The 20,470-nt window shown below is 44.0% G+C and overlaps 2 protein-coding genes across 5 annotated transcripts in view; one reads left to right on the top strand and one right to left on the bottom strand.

Moving 5' to 3' along the window:
* LOC128889751 (organic cation transporter 1-like) overlaps window positions 1–4,267 on the bottom strand; it is a 19,117-nt gene extending 14,850 nt beyond the window's left edge. The window contains exon 1 of one of the 3 annotated variants that reach the window (XM_054147689.1): window positions 4,113–4,267. The gene's annotated coding sequence lies outside the window, so the exon portion shown is untranslated. Of the gene's footprint in view, window positions 1–2,125; window positions 2,476–4,112 lie in introns of those variants that run through there. The other 2 variants (XM_054147688.1, XM_054147691.1) reach the window with 2 other exon arrangements.
* Window positions 4,268–4,958: 691 nt separating this feature from the next.
* LOC128889753 (vacuolar protein sorting-associated protein 28 homolog) lies at window positions 4,959–8,900 on the top strand. 2 transcript variants are annotated; one of them, XM_054147694.1, is made up of 4 exons: window positions 4,959–6,588; window positions 6,659–6,929; window positions 7,859–8,083; window positions 8,153–8,900. In XM_054147694.1, the coding sequence occupies exons 1-4, from the start codon at window positions 5,060–5,062 to the stop codon at window positions 8,570–8,572; spliced, it is 2,445 nt and encodes an 814-aa protein (XP_054003669.1). In that variant the 5' UTR covers window positions 4,959–5,059; the 3' UTR covers window positions 8,573–8,900. The 2 variants fall into 2 exon arrangements, with proteins under 2 accessions (XP_054003669.1, XP_054003668.1); XM_054147693.1 differs by lacking the exons at window positions 4,959–6,588; window positions 6,659–6,929 and adding an exon at window positions 7,379–7,544 and having other exon boundaries at window positions 7,837–8,083.
* Window positions 8,901–20,470: the final 11,570 nt, after the last annotated feature.

The raw sequence follows: 20,470 nt of genomic DNA, 5'->3' as shown, positions 1-20,470 counted from the left end.
TAGTAGTAGTAGTAGTAGTAGTAGTAGTAGTAGTAGTAGTAGTAGTAGTATGGCGCACGATTTTGTATTGAAATAAGGAAATTTTAATCGCAATGGGTTGAACGCCTAGATTACAAATTGATCTCATGGTTGATTGATCCCATATTCTTATTAAACACGAACATCCCCACTCCCCGATCCCGGATCCCGGATTTCGAACCACATCGCGCGTGCATTCTCGAGCCTCTGGCCGCGTCGTTCGCTACAATTGCGAGTGACGTCACTAGTGCAAACAACGTCGTCCCGCTTCGCACGGCGTCCCGTACCCGCTCGCGCGCTCGCTCTCGCTCTTGCTTCCTCCTATTCGAACCCAGTGTTGGGCAAAATGAAATTCATCGTTGTTTCAGCCAGTATAGATCAATCGTTAATAATTTCCAAAAATTTCTTTTATTCGAACAAGTCTACCTTGTTCTACTGATAATACTTCAAAGCTAACCATGTCTATTTATTAAAAATTGAATTACTATTTCATGATACAGACACAAATCGCTAACTAATCTCACAAGTCTGTGCGATAATTACAAAGATAACAACTATCATCAAAGATACTATCACAACTAGTATCTTCACATTCGAAAACAATTTACCAAGACGAAACCCTCGAAGATTCAACTCCATCTTCCTCCTCATTTTCCCACCCCTTCCTTCGATTCCACGTTGAAGAATCGAACATCGATTCACGATAAAGCGATCGCCTCGTTCGTGCGCGATTTCGAGTAAATCTGTTGCGTAACGAGATAACGAATCTGTTCGAGGAACTCCAAGAAAAAAAATTAAGTATCCGTGTGCCTCTAGCGCGTGTTAATTTAATCTTCGTCGCTAGTTCGACCCATTGTTCATCCACGTTTCAATCAACGCGGTAGTTTCTCTTTTTTTTTTCCTTTTTTTTTTTTTGACGGAAATTTCATTAACCATGAGACAACAACGACTTGTAAACAATTTGTTTTTACGACCAAGGATCGTTGTAAATGGCGCGGGAACGCGACGATAACGCGACTACTGCGTTTTACAACTCTGACTACCGTGTTAGTTAAACAACACGATTTACGATCCGCGAAACGTCGACCAGTGACGGAGGATCAAGATTTGTTGATCAAGATTTCGATCAACGAGCTAACCAAGCCTAAGTAAAATCATTTTGGGAAATTTCTAGTGATAATAAAAATTATGTATTCCTTGGCGAGATGCATTCTTTCGTGTTCGAAAGGAAGGGATCAAATCGAAAGTCTGCGGTTTAAAGATACGGCGACGAGTATCGTCGTATACAATGCAGAGATTACAGACAAAGTGGGGATTGCATTAGGTTGTAAATTTAAAGACTCGGATGTACAGCGTGTACGTTAATTTTCTGGGTCGAGATTATATGATTTATTGAACATTTCTTTGTGGAAAATTGTTTGACGCAATCATCGAAGATAACACCGTTAGGTATTATTGTTTAATTCCATCGAAGAGGACCGAAACGCGTTGATAATAAATCTTTATTCGAGCGTAAAATACTTTGTAAAATTTTCTATGGTCGTGCGAAAACTTAAAACGTCAAAGTAGGGGCCACTCGAGCGCGAGAAACTTTAACATAGTGTAAGATATTTGAGGCTTTCACGGCCTGGTTCTTCATAGTTCATACTAACTGAAGCTTCCAGGTATACTTTGAACAAGACACTCGTACGTTTCGCCAGCATTGCAGCTAGCTACCTCAGGGGTCAAATGACACACTGATATTGCCGTGCGTTATACAGTGGGGGTCATTTTAAGGTGCTCATATTATGGTTCATTGACTACTAATCATCAAGCACAGGGTACGGTTCACTGATCGGATGAATTGCTCTAATTTTAAAGACTCTCTCCTTGCGATCTCGAAGTGCTACATAATTACTCGAAAGCTTTAAGTTTAAACACACACCGGACCAACAATGCGTTCCAATTCCTGCTAATCGTCCCCATAATAAAACTCCTTAACTCGATCTCAATCGATATTAACTCGTCTCCCCCACGCGGCGCGTTTCATGCTACCGGTCGCGAACTTCCGGAATCTCTCTCTGTCTGTTCCTGCCCGAAAGGTTTCCTCTGTGACCAGGAATCTTACCAAATGCAGCAGGAAACGCGTCGTTCCAAACGATCGCGAGATCGAGACGCGACGTGGAATCCAGCGGGATCGATCCCAGCGATGTTCGCGCGCGATTTCAACACCTTCACGTCTCGTACACGCGCACAGGTAGTTCAGTTCAAACGTCAGTTCAAGCTACCGAAACACTCTTCAGCGTAGCGGGCTCATCACTGCACCGTCATCCGGCCACCATCCACAGTGACCACTTACAGGTCGTTTCTCGACCTTCCTGATCCGTGCTCCCAAAAGGAAACGTTTTCTTCCGGTTTCCGACGCAACCGGTCCCACGGTAACTCGACACCAGAGATGGGCAAAATTCTCATCTGCATAAACGATCCAGATCGTCGACTGGAAGATGGACAAATGAAAATTCAATTCAGGTCGCCCTCGATGGCGGACCACGAGAGGTGTATGTGACTCATGGAGCCTACTGCGGAGGGATCCTAGTTACTACTGTTCGAGTAGCGAGCTCAGAAGCTAGGTCACACCGAGAAATGAAATGCTAACCAGGTTCCAGTATCTTGAAATGACAAATGAAACGTTGAGAATTCACATAAGAACCGAATGCCTCGTTACAACCTAATTTCCATAGATCACCTAACGCGTTACAGACAAATATATGCAATTCGAAGATCACATTGGTTTACTATCTCAATCTGACCTAATACACCTCTCGTACAAGATATAAACAACTCCCTCGCTTCCTCGATAAGAACGACAGTCTAAGAAAGCGATCAAATAGATTTATTGAGATTTATATCGCGATATATCGAGTTTCTCATTCGTCGTTCATCATTCGAGTAAAATTCTGCCCAACTGTGACCGATATCGAGGGAATTTGGTCGCACCGATTCGATCGCGTCTCTCGATCCTGCGACGCGACGCCTCGCGTCTCAGTACTCGTCCCCTTGCCTCTAGCGCGCCTCCTCGACCTCGATCCTCCCCCAACAGCTCTCGTCTTTTAGGTTTCCTTCGACGTCCGCGATGCTACTACACTTGGCGGACACCTTTGCCCCCCTTTCAACAATTTCGCTCACTCTCTCTCTCTCTCTCTCTCTCTGTCTCTCACTGTCGCTCGGTGTCCCTCACTCCCTCTTTTTCGCCCTCGCCGAAGAATACGCTAAGCTACCACTGGAAGGAGCAAGTAGTCTCCATCGCGAACTGAAACTGAAGCAACGGTGGATACAAGGGGTCCGTCCACGGTATCCCGTCCTCCTATCTATCGTTTCGAACGTCCCCCTTGGACCCACCTCTCTTCGTCAATCCGTCCTCGTCCCCCTCGAGCTTTGATTCTCGATCCTCTCTCGCTCTCGTGGTCCCTCTCGACCGAGAGAGACTCTCCTCCGAGCGTAAAACCTCTCGTACACGCTTCCCTCCACGATCCTCCGGGAGTTTCCCTTGCCCTTCCCCGCCGCGGCGATCCGCGCTCTCCTATCGAGCTACACGCTCGACTACTATCTCGACTATTAATATAAAAGGGGGTTCCTCGACACTCGCCGCCCGGTAATTGTACGGCGTGCACGGACCGGACCTCTCTCGCAGATTCAGATTTCAACGCCGAGCGAGAACCCCGTCCTCTCGGTTTCGTGCGTAAAGTGAAGATGCTCGGATATGCGTAACGATCGCCAGTAACACGGGGGATGAGAACAGACGCGGATCCGAGAAACTTTTATGCGATTCACGCGTGGAAATACACAGGATGCGTGCGAAATGTGTTGATGTCGTCACCGTCGTAATTCGTAATTGTCGATTGACTAATATTATCTTAGTTGTCATAGTCTTAGTTATTGTAGCCTTAGTCGCCGTGGCCTTAGTTATCGTACACTCTTATTGTTTTACCATATTGTCGCATGTGTGTTATTCAAATTACGCGGCGCCCCTGGTACCAGGCAACCCAACATGCGCGCGCGTCGGCATGGTTGCCCGCGGCAGGGTGAATTCGCGCCAAAAATAAAATTTCGCTTACCTCTCTTTCAAGTTGACAATCCTCTGCTTCTTTCGATGGGGGGAGAAGGCGCGTTCGATAAGTGCTGTCTCGTATCGAAGCTCAATTTTGAACGCATCATCGCACAGTGTTGTTATCCTCGCCAGAGCATCTACTCGCGTAATTTTCACATTTTGTCTCTGCCTCTTCATTTCTCAGGCGTACTTAGCCTGCAAACCGATATTTACTCGCTCGTTTATCAACCATGTGTTAATTCCGTTCTATCTTAAGGCATTTTATGAATATCTATTCGCAATCGCGATGGTTTCTTTCGTGTTACAATATTTAAAGTCACTTAGAAGCTAAACGCGAAAGCATGTATCTATCGACATCACTGAAGAGTTAATGAATCGATTGGAAATTTATGCACATCACAAATGAACCAATCGACAATGGTCAAACACATTCTCGTTGAAATTCACTAAGCTCAAGGTCGTAATAAAGTAAGAAACGTTGTAACACTTTATTTTCCACGCACTTATGAGAATAACATCAACAAGTTCCGAAAACGAATATCTTTGCCATTCGATAATCGAATAAACGCGCGAGAACTGTTCGAAACAAGTCCGTCCACGTGAGCTCAAGACTTTCCCCCACCTTGATCGTGTTACGATGCCCGTTCTACGATGGCGCAGCTCCTCGATCTGCTCTCCTCTACGCTCTGCTGGTAACTAACCTCTGTCTCTCTCGACTAAGACGTTTGGAGGGGGAAGGAGCCAAAAGAGGGGCGTCATTCGCGGAAAGGCCTGGTTTAAAAAACAAACAGTTCATTCCACTCTCTATAGATGGCGCTTCTTGCACATAAAGCTACACCTGTTTTGCTCGTGTTGCCATGGTAATACAGAAATGGCGATTCCTTCATTACACGTGTTACGTGTAACTTGTAGTGTGATTTAAAAATGTAATTTTATTATTTCCCTTGCTCCAATATGGACAAAATGCGAAAGTTTGGAAGCAATGACAGTTTCGAGTCGAAAAAACCGAGTCACGTGAGGAAATTGAATTTTGGACAGACGATCCTAACCTTAGATGTGGTAAAGCAATTCCACGGGCAGAAAGACGGTGCTTTGGTGATCGATGAAAAAGTAGCGACGATACCGTGCACGGAAAAGAATGAACTTGTCCGAAATTGGATCGAATCTCACAGAGACCGCGTTCTCGACTCGGACGAGTCGTCTCAAACCTCTCCCATTCTCTGTTCAGCTGGAACTAAACACGTGGAGAAGTCTCCGATTTTTGATACGCGACGGGATCTCGCTGAAAAATCGCCGATTTTCGATACACGACGGAAACGAATTAGAGGAACAAAAAATTTAAATAGTACCGTTATAGATAGCATCAACTATGAGTGCTCGAACCATGGAAAAAGTCAAATTAATAAAGAAGTAATCAAGGTCCCTGCTGAGAATAATAAATGTGTAAAGGGTGATGCTATGCACAAAAAGGAGAATGTGAAGAGAAATTTATTTAATTTTGAATCTAGTATGAATCATATCAAAGGGGGGAATGCAGACACCTCACCTGTACTCGATAAAAGCAACTATTCATATAAAAGAAGAAGAAGAAAGTTTACAGATGAAAGTTCTTCTAGGACAGTTCTAGATAGAATTGAGAATAAGCAGGCCAATAGAAGTGTAATCTCCTCTCCTATTTTTACAAAAATACAAGATGTAAAAATGTCGCCAATTCTGGACAAAAGTTCTTATTCTCATAAAAAGAAAAGAAGGAGATTGAAAGAGACAAATTTAGAGGAAACAGGAAGCAGTTTTGTAGATGGTAATATGAATTCAATTAATTCTCAGCATTTGGAGAACAAAGGCAAAATTATGTGTAGTCAAAAGCGACTTACATTGATAAAACGATTAGAAGATAGTTTTCAAAATGATCATTTAGAATCTGTGGTAAGTAAAAGTTCCACAATTGTAGAAGATTCTATTGCATCCGATTCGCCAGTTTCAGAAGTAAAAGTAAACATAGAAGACAGCCCAAAGGATGTACAAGATATGGCAAAAATAGAAATAGAATCTAGCAACGATGATGATGATCATTTTACAGGTTTTGTAAATGTAAACAGCGATGTCGATAAAGACCTTAGCGATCGCATAGACGACGTAGACACGCAAGATTTAAATCCTATTACGGAATTCCATAAGTACGATCTAATGCGCCATTTGTCCATCCACGCTCCTAAATCTGCTTCCATTTCCTCGCAAACGTCTACCAAAGATTCAGATCAAACTTTCTTTTCAAAAGGAGAAGATCTTCGATGCTTACTTCCCAGTGTAGATCCTTCTCAAAGAATTTCTCAAATTTCGTCGCAAGTTATCGAACTATCCGACAAATCGACTGAAACACGTGGTATGATTACCATGGACGAGTCGCCAGAAAGAGCAAATCTAGATCCTTCCATGCAAATAAATCTTTTAGACTCTGGCAAAAAAAAGAGGAAACCAAAAAGGTATCTTGCTACTTTCGACTTCTAGTAAATGTAAGAATAATTTACCAATATTTTTTTTCTTATGTTACAGAGGAAGTTTATCGGAAAAATTACAATCTGTGATTAATAGTCAAATATCGTTTGTACGTATATGGAGGCACCAACTTAAGCAAGCAGTAAAAGACAATACCTCTCTACCGTGTGTTGTCGTTTACGTACGAGCATGTACGACTCGTTTTAGCAGACAATTTTTAGAAGGAATCGCGACTGAAGATCCATTCAATTTACTTTCTCGCAAAGAAGAAAATAAATTTCCTAGATCTATAAAAATTATGACGATTCCCGAAATCGTAGGTAAAATCGCATTCAAGTCCACGAGTAAGGTACAAATTTTTCCTCCTTGGGAAATTTTAGACGATAAGGAATTAATATTACACGTAACATATATAAATATAGTATCAAATAGCGAGCAAATTGATCTAGAAGTAAGTAAATTAAAAGCAGAACACGTTAAACGACAGATCATGAAACAATTCGATTGTCCATGCATCGCTGCAGACGAAATGATTTTGTCTTGTAACGATCGTTTCGACAAACCTAACGTCGTCGAAAAGTTATTTATCGATTAATCATACATTTGTACTAATTCTATTATGTGTTTTTGCAAAAGTGTTCCAATAAATCTATTACCAAATGAAACTGATATTTTTCCTTATTTCCTATCGATTTCTTTATTTTTGAACAATGATTATACGCATAATGGATAAGGTAGATGCACGTTTCTGAAAGTTAAATGCCACCCTATAGATGGCTGGTGTTCCCTTGTCTCACTTGTTTTATACGTGTCATTGGATGCAATTGGATGTACGTCAGTCAGTCAGTGTACCAAAGCGTTTGTTTAAGTTTCGTGGATGCAATTATTTTTATGCAAATTTTACTGTTGTTCCCTGCTTTGAAAAATCATAACAAACAGATAGGTACGTGAATGAACCATTATCGAACTAATTTACTATTACTTATCCTATAATTCGATGCTTTATGTGTCATCAAGTTTATACTATAATACAATATGAAAGAACAGTGCGTTTTATTATTCGAATGATCTGCAGCGATATATTATTTTCATGTAACTTTCCACACTTCTTATTATCATTGGTATACCTAACCTCACATACTACGCACTTGTTTTGGGTTTTGGATGCAGAATAAAAACTACGTAGTCTTTATAATAACCTAATAACTTAAGGAAACAATCTTGTTGGTTTCTAGTTTTAGATTGTTGGTTCTTTAGATAATAATGTCAATAGCTCAAGATCGACCTGAACTTTACGAAGAAGTGAAGCTTTACAAGAATGCGAGGGAAAGAGAAAAGCACGACAATCAGGCCGATTTATACGCTGTCGTAAATACTTTGCAACATTTAGAGAAAGCTTATATCAGGGATTGCGTGACACCAGAAGAATATACAGCTGCTTGCAGTAAACTGTTGGTGCAATACAAAGCAGCTTTTAAACAGGTATTTTCTATTACTGGCAAGTACACAGGAATATATTCCTAGCTTTAATCTTTGTCTCTTTTTGACTAGGTGCAAAGCGATCAGTTCGCTACCATAGATGCTTTTGCCAGAGCATTTCGATTGGATTGTCCTGCAGCACTCGAAAGGATCAAAGAAGACAGACCGATTACTATAAGATATGATAAAGGCAACACGTGCAAATCTATCGCAGACATTGTATCTCTATTCATTACCTTGATGGACAAATTACGACTCGAGATCAAAGCTATGGATCAACTACATCCTGATCTAAGAGACTTAGTGGACACCATGAATCGTCTCAGCATACTACCCAGCGATTTCGATGGAAAAGACAAACTCGAAGAGTGGTTGCAAACTCTTAACAACATGTCTGCATCTGATGAGTTGTCTGATACGCAAGTAAGACAACTGATTTTTGACTTGGAAACTTCCTACAATGCTTTCAACAAAATTCTTCACAATTCCTAAACTGGACAGTTTTAATTGCGTCGAAACGCGCGACAAATTTTAATCTATCGTGTACCTCCGATCGTTCCTTTCATATCGCTCGAGGGCAACACAGTTAAAGGTTCCACAGTGCTACATACTTTGATTTCTGCGTAAAACGTGAATGTACTATGTACGTACGAGTATAGATATATACATAAGTATGTATACATGAAAAAAAGCTATGCACAGAGGCGACTATTTTGTACGCGATTCTTTGTAAAACGTGTCAACACGGTGAATTGTTAAATGTAATATCCAATGTATATACAGTATCGATTAAAACAATAAAATTAATCGTAGGTGCTTATCGGGAACAATTTCATTTCTAAGTAGCATCTAGCATCCGATTCCTTTCTTCTAATCAACCTTAAACTCGACACAACTATGTAAATATTATTCGACAAGTTGAAACGCACTTTTCTTGCACATTATTTCGTATTTTCTAGTTAATTTATACACAAAACCGACACTGCAATAAACATGTCTGTTACTGTGCACTACGTTCTTCATTTTGACGGAATCGAAAAATGAAATTCGAGCTTGCGATAAATAATCGAATCGATATATTCGAGAAGAACCTTTCGCGCTTCTTTACAGTGACGTTGTAATCATCAGTGCCACTAGAGGGAGCGACGGGTTAGATTTCTTTACCGATAAAAGATTTATTATTACAGGTAAGTAATTATTTCGAAATTGAAGTTTTTTGGTTCACTGGTCACCAGTTGTTGTAAACAAAACTCAGGGAATGCAACTATGAAAAACCAGACCGGGAAAGTTTCAAATAATTACTTTTATGCTTTTGCTTACGAATACAGATATACGAAATTTCGACACGATGTTTGGAATACGTTACTGGCTAGCTACGTTACTGGCGTCGGTACAATGTTATCGTTAGAGTAACTCGCGTTCGCAAGAATTTCGCTGAAAACATTCGAGACAGTAAATTCGGTGGGGGCAAGAGGTAAGTCGATCGATGAGCAAAATGCCGACGGGCTGATGCGTCGGTCGATCTGTTTGCGAACAATGATACCTAACTCGAATCGCGTCCCTTTGATGTGCCAAGAGCAGACTTTTCCAAGTCGTGTTTACGTTGGATCGGTTGGAATGCAAACGAAGAGGGTGGTCTTTCGTATCTCTCGATTGCCGGCAAATACGAGCGTCAAGTGTAATAACGGACCGACCCACGAGTATCAGAACTAACCTAACCCCCGCGATGGAAATCGACCAGTCTCGTTCGATATTTCTTTCCCCCTCCCTTCTACTTCTTTCGATCGGAGATTTCGATAGGGGAACCCATTAAAATCCTAACAGCGTTGCGTAACTTTTTCGGAAAAGGGAAAAGAAAATGGAAAACGGTTGGAAACCTTTTTCGTGGCGAAATCGGCGTTGTTACGTACATGCTTTCTCATTACCGTGGTAAAGATGCACGGGGTCTACACTCCAGCGATAAATGTGTCTCTCGATAATCCCTGGAATGGTACGTCGACGCAAATGATCGACATTTATCTCGACCGAGCGCACGGATATACGATTTAAATCACATCTCGTTCGTACGGAAATATTTCCTGCTCGAATTTCCGACAACCGTGTCAAACTCATTTTGGAGCAGAGATGAGCGAAATGATCGCCTCTGGATACGAGTTTTGAGTAACATGACAAAGATTAATAACCAATGTTATTCTATTTGAACTGTAAAATGGAATATTTTTGTGTACTTTTTAACTATTGAATTGGCGCTGCGATATATTTTTGAATTGAAAATAAAATTTTCAAATAATTAATGGATGCAAAACTCTATCGATTACTGGCAACTATCACACGACGAATCGCTTAATCGTGTGTTGTGGCAGTGCGAATTGTATAATAACGAGAGATGTAAACCAATTGTAAATCTTCGCAAGGTAGGTCTACAGCTACCTTCAGAGGTATCCATGTTAATAGCGAAGCTGAATATCAAGGCTTGCCTACAAATGATAATCTTTTTGAAAAACTGTAAGCTAAGGGTATAAATATTATAATTCAAGTCCGGCATCGTAAGTAGCAATAGTTTAATGTACAAACCATTGCAACAAGTTAATTATGTTCTTTCTTACTTCTTGTACTCGATTTTTATGAATCTCCTTTTTAAATCTTGAGATTTAAAATAAATTAAAAAAAAAAGAAAAAAAAAATTACTGGTAGGTATCGCTCGCGAATCACTCTTAAATCCCTGAGAAACATCAGGTAGGGCCAGAACAAGAGCAGAGTTACACTCGGTTACACTCACCCCGACGACTCGCGTCCGCGAAGATAAGATATTTTGCCATGTTTCTCGATATAGAGAGGAAAGAAAAGTCTCTGGGTGTACCACACAGGAATAAAGGTATCTTCGATACGGAGAGTCGCTGTTGAATCGATGGAGTATAGATTGTAAACGGATTATTCGGCGCAGACGAGTCAGTATGCAGCGACGCAGCTTGCCGTCGGGTTCCCGAGCAGCCGAGCATTGGAATTGGTAACATTTGTCGGTGATTGGAAGAATTTATGAGCCACCCAATCCCCCGCCCGACTGTTCAGTCCGCCCTCATCTTCCGTTCGCCGTTGAATTTTCTTCCTTTTCCATCGCGCCCACCCCATAGTCTATCTATCAATTCGTTCATCTGCTCTGGCTCTTCTATCCCCGTTCGTTTTCTTCTGTTTCCTCTCTATCCGCCACTCTGACTAGCGATAAATCACTTCCCCGACTTGGTGAGATTTAATATAACGTCAATATTCTTCGGTAGGGAAATAAAAAGGCAGGGGTATCTCTTGTCGACCGGGCCAAGACTCAACTCTCGAGCACTATTACTCCCATTCCTTGCAGAGGAGTTTGGGATTTCATACCCTGTACTCTCGATATCCTTTTCCTTCTCTTCGAGCAGTCGAAGCATTCCTCTCCAACAGACACCTCGAATTAGGTTAGCTTCGGGAACGGCACTTTGGCTGAACCATCCCTCTTCTGCACGCGTGTCAGCGCGAAGCCTAACGTGTGCCTCTTGTATGTACACCCTTTCTGTATTCTATAAGTTAATATCTTTAAAATAATTCCAGAATAAAAGTTTTACACTTTAACTTGAATTTCGAGTTCGATTTTCTCCCCTTTATAACATTACCATTAAGTAAAATGCAAATACGCTACCCTCCTTATACGTGTAACAACAAAAGGCGCTATTCAATGGACCGCATTAAACGAAATTACTACACGTGAAGTGTAGCGTGGCCTGTGGCTGACGGTTTCCAAATTAAACGGTGAAAGCGAACGTGATACAGAAGACGGGACAAATTGTGGATCCGCGAGGGAATAAGGGAGGGAGCACGAATGGAAGAGGACTGTTTAAAAAAAAAAAAAAACAATCAACTCTGAAATTCGTGCAGAACGCGCGAAAGTTTCGCGTCCAGACCGAACACGGGTCTTTACGAGCGTGGAAATTGTAGCGAGCACCGATTAAAACTGTTTGGGCGTTAGGTACGCAAAATCGTGATCGTAATTTTCGTTTCCTCTTGTTCGCCGTCCACGCTCGACACATCCTGGGTATACAGAGTTCGCCAGCGAATCGTGAGAGGAGGACAAAGTTTCAAAATTTTCTTGTCGCTCGCGACGCTGCGAATAATCTGATCGAATTAAAATTCGACAAAGGAGGGAAAGTTTAAATTCTGTATGAATATTATATACCGTACGTTTAAGAGGAAGAAGCACGATCGAACGAAATAATTCTTGACGCGCGAGGAGGGGTAAATTGCGGCGAAGAATTGAGAGAACGGTCTGGTACGGACCAGAGACAGAGATTTTTTAAAATTGAATTCGTTTACCCGAGAAGTGCGGACGCGTCGACTGAAAAAGAACAACGCCTCCGATGGAAGGTTTCCGCGGTGTTCCGGAAGCGATTAAATCGGAGAGAACTCGCGCGGGAGGTTTAAAACCTCGTTCGAGCGTAATTCGACCGTGAAATCCAACGGTCTCGCGGGCGACAATCTTGATTATCTAGCTAAACCAAAGTTTGAGGATGACCCCATGGTATCGGTATACCCTGTATTACTTCAAAGATTCTTCGTACAACGTTTCTTTAACGAAACCAAACGTGAAAGTTAGTCTTATGTTCGTTAAAAATTCCTCTCGCGATAAACGTTTCCTGTCCTTAGCTGGCGCGAGTGTTCGCGGCATTCGAAGGCACGAGGGAGTAGGCTAAACGCGGAAATTAATTTCCGCGGTTGGAAAATTGCCACCATAGGCCGACTCGTGCATCAGAGAGGAATTGCGACGGGAAATCGTCGTCGCGTGCGTCTCTAATTCGCGACGAGCCAATTTCAGACGATAATCGTTCCATCTCAATTATACAGAGTGGCTCGAAAGTCCCATTGGAAAATGGTGTAGCAGAATAAGCACGTGAAATATCCCCTCGAGCTGAATTGGACTCGACTCGATAGAAAATTTTCAGACTTTTACCAGACTCCTCTCGAACGCCTCGGAGTGAATATTAAAGATACGGCTGTAAATTTTCCTGGTAGTTGCTCCGCATTATCCTCCGCGCTCATCGCACGTTTGATCTTCCCGAATTTCGACGCGAAAACGAATTCGTCCAACCCCTTACTTCGTCGAATTATTTCCGCGTTACGCTGCCCGTAAGAACGAACAGACCCGCGGAATTTTAACGAGTTTCGCGCAACTCGATATAACCGTGGTGCAGGGGATTGGAGAGGGCGTCGCGACGTCGAGGTCTACGCCTCCGCCGTTCTCCCTGTCGGCTTAAATCTTTCCTTCCACCCTGGGAAACGTTGTTACCCCTTCGGCATCCTCCTAAAAAGGATATTTCCATCTCTGTCCGGCAACTTTTTGAGCGTCACCATCTGTCGCGACGCGTCGCGACGCCTAGGAAGCGAGAAGGTAAGCGTTTGCGGGATCTAGCCGCGAGTCGAAGGCTCTCGATCCTCCGACGAAGTTTTGATTTATTCAGCCCTCGGATCAGCGGATGCGAAGGGGGAGCCGAAGGGCTTGAATTTTTATTATTCCTGGGGATTCTCGATTTATCGAGTGATTATTCGTTGGACCTCCGTTGGGGTGCTCGTAGATTTTACGATGCTTCGAACCCTTGTAGTACCCTTGTACTAGCTGTACACAATAATAGGATAACGTTTCTTTCGCAACGTCTTCGCTATGAAACACTTCAGCCAATGATCGCAAGCTGGATCGGATAAAATACACGATCGTTAAGCTTTCGCCCCGCAGCAAACATTTATCGAGGATCCTCGTATCCAGGCGATTTCTCAAGCATCGACTTTACTCCGTCGGTTGAGCGCGAAGCGTTAATCCGCTCCTTGCTGCGACAAATCGTCGGCCACGTTCATCGGTCACGATAAGCCGTCGCTAATCCACGGTCTGATCCGAGATTAAGTGTCACGCGCACACGAGTCCCGTGAACATTTTTTTCACACGCTCAGCGCCAAAGAGTGCAAGCTCGAGTACTCAAACGGAAAGGGTTTCTCTCGAGGATGGAATTCTGTTTGAATTCTCCCGAAAAATTGGGGCTACAGCGGTTCTCAAGCAGGAAATCAAGAGATTTCAGAGAAACAGTTGATCTTCGATCGATCGTATTCTTGATAGTCCGTGATTCGACGCGTACTATCCAGTTTTATTTCGTAATTATTTCGCTTGCCAGGGATCTGTATCCTTCGCTATCGTAGAGACGGTATCGATCACACAGCTGGCAGAGGCTTGAAGCGTTGCTGCTTGGAAGCTTCCTTCGCGTCGAAGGGCGAGGAGGAGGAAACGGGGTCTGAGTAACGCAATTACGTTAATTGGCTGATGCTTGCATTAATATCGAGTAGAAGTCTGACGGGAAGCCTAGACTCCCGCTCACGGCTCTTTCTCAACGATCCTCGCGACAATCGCGAGGAGGACTAGGAAAATTGTTTCTCTTCTGATGGTTCCATCGGCGCGCGTATACCGGTACGCTTCGAGGCAGTAGAATAGAAGCGAAACTGCGCGATTCGTTGCCCTTTTTGTCCGCGTTCGCATTCGCGGAACGTCGGCGGGCACAATGGAAAAATCGTTGCGCGGTTTACCCCCGTCGAGAGTACGAGATTTACGCGAGACTCCTCGAATCGACAGAGACCGCGAAGATCGATCGATCGATCAACGGTCCGCGTCGAAGCTGGACAATCGGTGTTGCCAGTATTCGGGAATCTGCATAGGCGTGTGTGCGAACTTAGCGAGAATCGAACAAAACACAATTTAGGCAACGAGTAGCGCTCTATGTATTTCGTCTATCGTGCATTCACGATACCCACCGAACCCTTGAAAGTCTCTCCTTTTTCGTGTCTGTTAATTAACGAGGATATTCTGTGCTATCGTCCGAAGTACATCATAAACACGCGTTCCGCGTCGGATACGTTCCGTTCTTCGTCCTCCATAAAACGAAGAATTAGTTCGTAAAGGAAGAGAACCGAGACTTCTTCCTTTGTCAAGTCTATCGTACGAACTCCTACGAAGACTACTCTCAGGAAGATGATGGCCACTAAAGTCTCGGATCGTCCTCTCTTAACAAACTCGTACATCGAGCTTGTATATACCAACTGCGACAATTTCTTTCTGCATACTCCGCAGAGTTCATTCCGTCCACAAATGAAATAAACAATGGTCACACTGTTTGTTTCTACATAGTTCAGCATGTCCCAGGCGCGGAAAAGGAAGGAGACGACACGATGGAAGAGCGTCGAGACGTTTCGTTGCGAAACCGCCGCTTCGATTTCTAAAGGTGAACCTGAAGACAGGCTTTGCTTCCTCCCGGCTCAGTTTTGCGGTGAAAGACGAAACTCCGCGGTGAGTCTACCGTTGCGCCACTTTCCAGGCTTCTAGGTTCGCTCGGCAGGAGGTAACACGAGGCCTCTCGCCCTCTCGTGAACGATGCTCTCTCGTTCCACGGTGGAAACTATTCTTTTGCTACCTCTATTCGAAACGTCTGTTCCCAGTTTTCATCCTTCGCGTATCCTCTTCCTCTTTTAACGTAGATTCCTTGAGAATCAAAACAAGCGTATTCCCGGTGGTTCCGAATAGCAATCTCGAGGCATTATGTCTGCGGAGGAACATCGCGCGCATCATCGTTCTCGGCTTTCATTGGTCCACTTGTAGTCGATGGAAGCGATACAGTAAACTTCCTGAAGCATGCTCGAAGTGTATGAAATTTGAAACAGTCGACTGCAGCGGGGATAGAGGAGTCCTGTTGGCTTGCTTGGTTCTCTTTATTGTTCCGTCGCGGCTCCTTAACTATGATATTTCTGGAATTTTTCTAGATAGTTTCTAGATCGTGGAAAAAAGAAAATGAAAGAAAATGGCATTCTGAAGGAAGCGATGGATGGATGAAATTCGAGCTCGCGGCCTAGATAAGCGCCCAGTATATTTATATAATATATTCTTCGCCTTGATCCACGTTCCACGGAACCGCAAATTTTTCTATTCTCGCGGTAAACCGAGACGGGACAAGTTCAGGTGTACCTACTTTCGCGACGCTTTTCATGGACTGTCACGATTAGCCGCAAGAGTACGATCCGTAAACATATGAAAATACGAGAATAAAGAATAAAAGAAAGTCGACTGACGCGAATCAGTGCAATAGTGGTGGAAAAATAAGGAAGTTCCTTGGAGCTTCACTGGTCACCAGTTGTTGTATATATATATCTTCATGTGTCTATGGTACGATCCTACCGATTGGAATACTTCGCCTGTTTTAATTGCATTCGAGATGTTTGAAGAAGGATATCTCGTGAAATTTCCATGAAATGATCAAGCAATAATTCGACGTACGAATAATTCCTTATTTCACGAGTATATTCGAGAACATTCGTCAAGTAGTCTCAGCTCCGGTTCAAGACAAGCGATGACTAACAGAGGCGGGTGGATTCGGTGGTTGAACGCGAGCCACCCACGTTTCGCTCGTCGAGTATAATAAACGGCGGATGGATTGGATACGCGTTAAAACACCGCCAACGTTGGGCAGAGGTATTAAACGAAAGCCATCAGACTGATGAGTATCGGATCCTGCGGTGGCAACGGGCAGGAAGTATTTCGCGCGACTTTTTTTCCTCTCCACTCCTGTTTCGCGCGTCCAGTTCGGTAAACTTCAAAACGAAACCGACGACCGTCTATTTTCAACCCATCCCTGCGTCCCCGCGAAGAATCCGCGACTCGTAATTTTCGTGAAAACCCCGACGACCATTCGAGATTAGACGAGACGCGAATTTCCTGCCCTATCTTCTTCTATTTCTCTCCCTCTCTTCAGCCTCGAATTTACCAACGCAGCAGTCGCGTTAATTGGCATGCACATCGACCGTTCGCAGACTGAACCATTTCCGTTCTCCCTCTCGACGCGAGCAAATTCATTTCGTGGCAAACAATAATGCCGAATTCCGGGGGAGAGGGCACGATGGGTTCGGTACGGAATGGTAGGTATGGCCAGCAACTGGTCAGGGTTGTCCAGCGGCTGCACAGACCCAATTTCATAAATTGTTAAGCCTGTTTACCGGCAACTGGCCTGCCACGATTAGGCATCGATGATGCTTGAACGATCGGATACGCAGGTTGACACGCACCATGTAGTATCCACCTTCGTTACGAGCCCTTGGCCACTTGGCAATCGAGAACGTGGTCTGTGTTCCGCATTCATTTATTTTATAAGCACGAACGGTGTGTGGTGCAGACAAAAGATGTTCATTCGACGAACCTCTAAAAAGTCAATTAAACTCCTCGGTTATACGAATGTTTGCACGCTCGACAAAAACACCTAGCCATGCGTCTCGAATGACTCGATCGCTTCATCATACGGCGAAAAGCGGGAGCGGATGAAGCAGAGTAAAAACGATATTGCTGTGCAGCGACGATCCGAAAATCGAGCGGTCAATTAACAGAAATAATGGAGGCCGAACTGGAGATTATAAAGCGACGATCGCGTGCCCGCGTTGTAGTTTCATAAAGCAGCCGTCGTGCGTCGCAGCAATAAATCAGGCTACGCGAATGCTTTGCGCGTCGTGCGCTCCGTCGCAATAACCGTTTCGAATAACGATCCGCGACGCGGATGATCGTTACGAAAAAGGTGGAACGAACCGGGAATCTGTGCACCGCGAGAAACCGTCACCGTGAAGCTCCGCGCTTCGCGAGGCGAATGTCGATTCGTTTTTACGTCGGTTCGTTTTTACGTCGGTTCGTCTTTTCTTCTCGCATGCTGCCAGCGTAACGGTTCGTGGCGACCGCGTTGTTTATCGTCTGATACGTTTAACGACTGCAAAATACCGTCGCACCGAGTGTAACAAGTACCGCAACTACTGAGCCATTGTTCGTCGTTGGACAGGGGCTTCACCTTCCGTCCGAAGGGCGGGAATTAAAAAGGTATTAGTCTGGAGTCATCCGTTCGCGATACAAAAATTCTGGATGAAGCTATTCTTTGATTCGAAGTCTGGTTGTATCCGTGAAGCGTTGTTACATTTGACATACGAGTATAAGTCGAGAGTAATGCCCGTCTCCCACATGAACGAGGCAATTTAAGCCATTCCGTCACTCGACCAACGCAATTTCGACGCGATTGGAAAACGCAATTTTTTCCACGGCAGTATTTTCACTTTTGCCAGGGCGTTAATCACCGTGCTCGATCGTTTATTAATCGTTTCGCAAATTGCGTCGGTCCAGCGGAAGCGTCGGATAAAAATATACCGCGACAGCTGTCGCGCGTTTCCACCGATGAAAAAGAAATTTGTCATTGTCCGGGTCCATTCGTCGTTTCGTTTTCCATTCAATTCGCTCCGTTTTTCTCTCGTTTCGACGAGGGGTGGCGAAGCGTGGGTATCGTTGCTCCGCTTCGATAGCAATTTTTACAGGATTCGACGTTGCTTTTTCGAAAAAGGTTGGATCGGTGGTGTAACTGGACAGAACATCTACGGTAACAACACTTGGACAAAACGAGGAAAGCGGAAACAGCGTTCGAATGTGGGGCGTGCAATGCAAATCATGCTACTCTATCACTCAGCGTCCCACTGCCTAGCCTTACAGTTTCCAACCCTCAGGCTTACTCAGCACTACTTGAATCAACGAGGGTTCCGAACTGAGATTCGATTCGATTATTCTCCCTTCTCGCAGCGTTTGGAAGAATGCACGGTAATCGGGGGCGCAACTGTGCTTTTATCGACTATAGTATCACCTATATGGGTGGATGCACGAGCGCACGATAAGAGGCGTAAGCAGCGATAGAGCCAATTCAATGACACACTCGTTAACCCAATTACCGCCGATGCTCTATTTACCGAATCCTCTTGCTCCCTAAATAGAGCAAGAAGGCTGGACAATCAGTTCGGCGAATTCGTTCCACCGTGACTATAACGTTTACCTCGAGGCGATTTATCTCTATTTATTTAAATTCTATATCCGCGTGGAGGGTTTCGTCAAAATAGCCGTGTTACGGTTGAGTGATGTACGTTAAGGGAGTTGCTCCAATTACGACGTTCGCGATTAGAGCAGGGAGATTCAGCGATGGGTGAATCACGAAACTCCGTAGTTCCTACCTTTAGCCCGAGGCTATTATCAATTTTCCTAGTGACTCGTGGACCACGAAGCTCGCATTGATCTTGTCGGTTCTCGTCGAACCGTAACGCGTGCTCGACTTCCAAAATTTCTACCCGTTTATTATCATTTTCCCGACGTCTAAGCGTGATCTACGAACGGAACGTTCTCGAGACGTTCAAAATGACTTCCTACTCGAACGAGAACCTGTGCTCCTGGTTTTTAAATTCTATCGATTCGAAACGAAATAACGACATGGTATTTGTTCGGTGTAACCATAGCCGTGGCTAGAAGTGTAACGAAAGAAAAATAGCGAGTTTCAAATGATGAGATATCTCGACTAGGTCGTTGTACACAAAATGGCCGATTTCGCAAGCAAATACGGTTCTCCACGATTTGACAACTGAAAAGCGCTGCCAGACGGCATTCATCATGCGCCAATTTAAAGCTTCAAGCTTGTTGAAAGCGACACAATGGATGTTTCGTGGATTGTTTTAACGCGAAATGGTAGATTGCGCACGCGTTTCTTGCGCGCAATCTAAATTGGACAGTAATGCAATGGCGGTTGCCCAGGATATTAATTCAATTTTTGAAGGACCTGACAATGATTTAAAAAAATTTTTATTAGTGTCGAAGTGTCTTCGTATCGAGCCTGTTTATTTGTAATTGATTAGATCATCGAATTCTCTGGGCGAATCGGAATTTTACTTACCAGGGTACTCTGTTGTTTTCGGCGACGCGCGACACATTGTTCCAGTTTCGCGAAACGATCGAACGAGCTGCAGCCGGAACACAGGTGGAAGGGAAGAAAAGCCGGGAAAGAAGGGGCAGACTGAACGCGACGACTGAAAGGTAAGGGAACGCTTGGCTGCGGGAACAAAGAGCAGATAAATCGAAGCATTTGAAAGAAAACAAATGTAAACGAAATTAGAAAAGAATCTGGGAGTAAGTCGAGTAATTGCATGGAACGCTTCTTCGATAAAACGACATCTCCATAGACTGGCGATGTCGAGACGACACTCTTCTTCGGCGATCCCTGTGAATCAGCGTTTCCCAAACACTACATACAACTTTTCTTGTATACAGGGTGTCCCAAAACTCGGGGAGGAGCCGGAAATGGGGGGTAGCTGAGACGATTCTGAACAACAATTTCCTTTGCAAAAATGTCGGATGGGGCTTCGTTAAGGAGATATTAACGGAAAACGTCGACCAATCAGAGCGCGCGTAGACCGTTGGAGCGGCCGCGGTAGCGTAGGCTACGCGCTAAGCGGTCGCGCTTGCACGCGAACAAGTGACTCGACGTGCATCGAAGCATCGAC

This window comes from Hylaeus anthracinus, unplaced genomic scaffold (genome assembly GCF_026225885.1).
Source record: "Hylaeus anthracinus isolate JK02 unplaced genomic scaffold, UHH_iyHylAnth1.0_haploid 11997, whole genome shotgun sequence".
NCBI lineage: Eukaryota > Metazoa > Arthropoda > Insecta > Hymenoptera > Colletidae > Hylaeus > Hylaeus anthracinus.
This window is presented reverse-complemented; position numbering and strand designations above follow the sequence as displayed.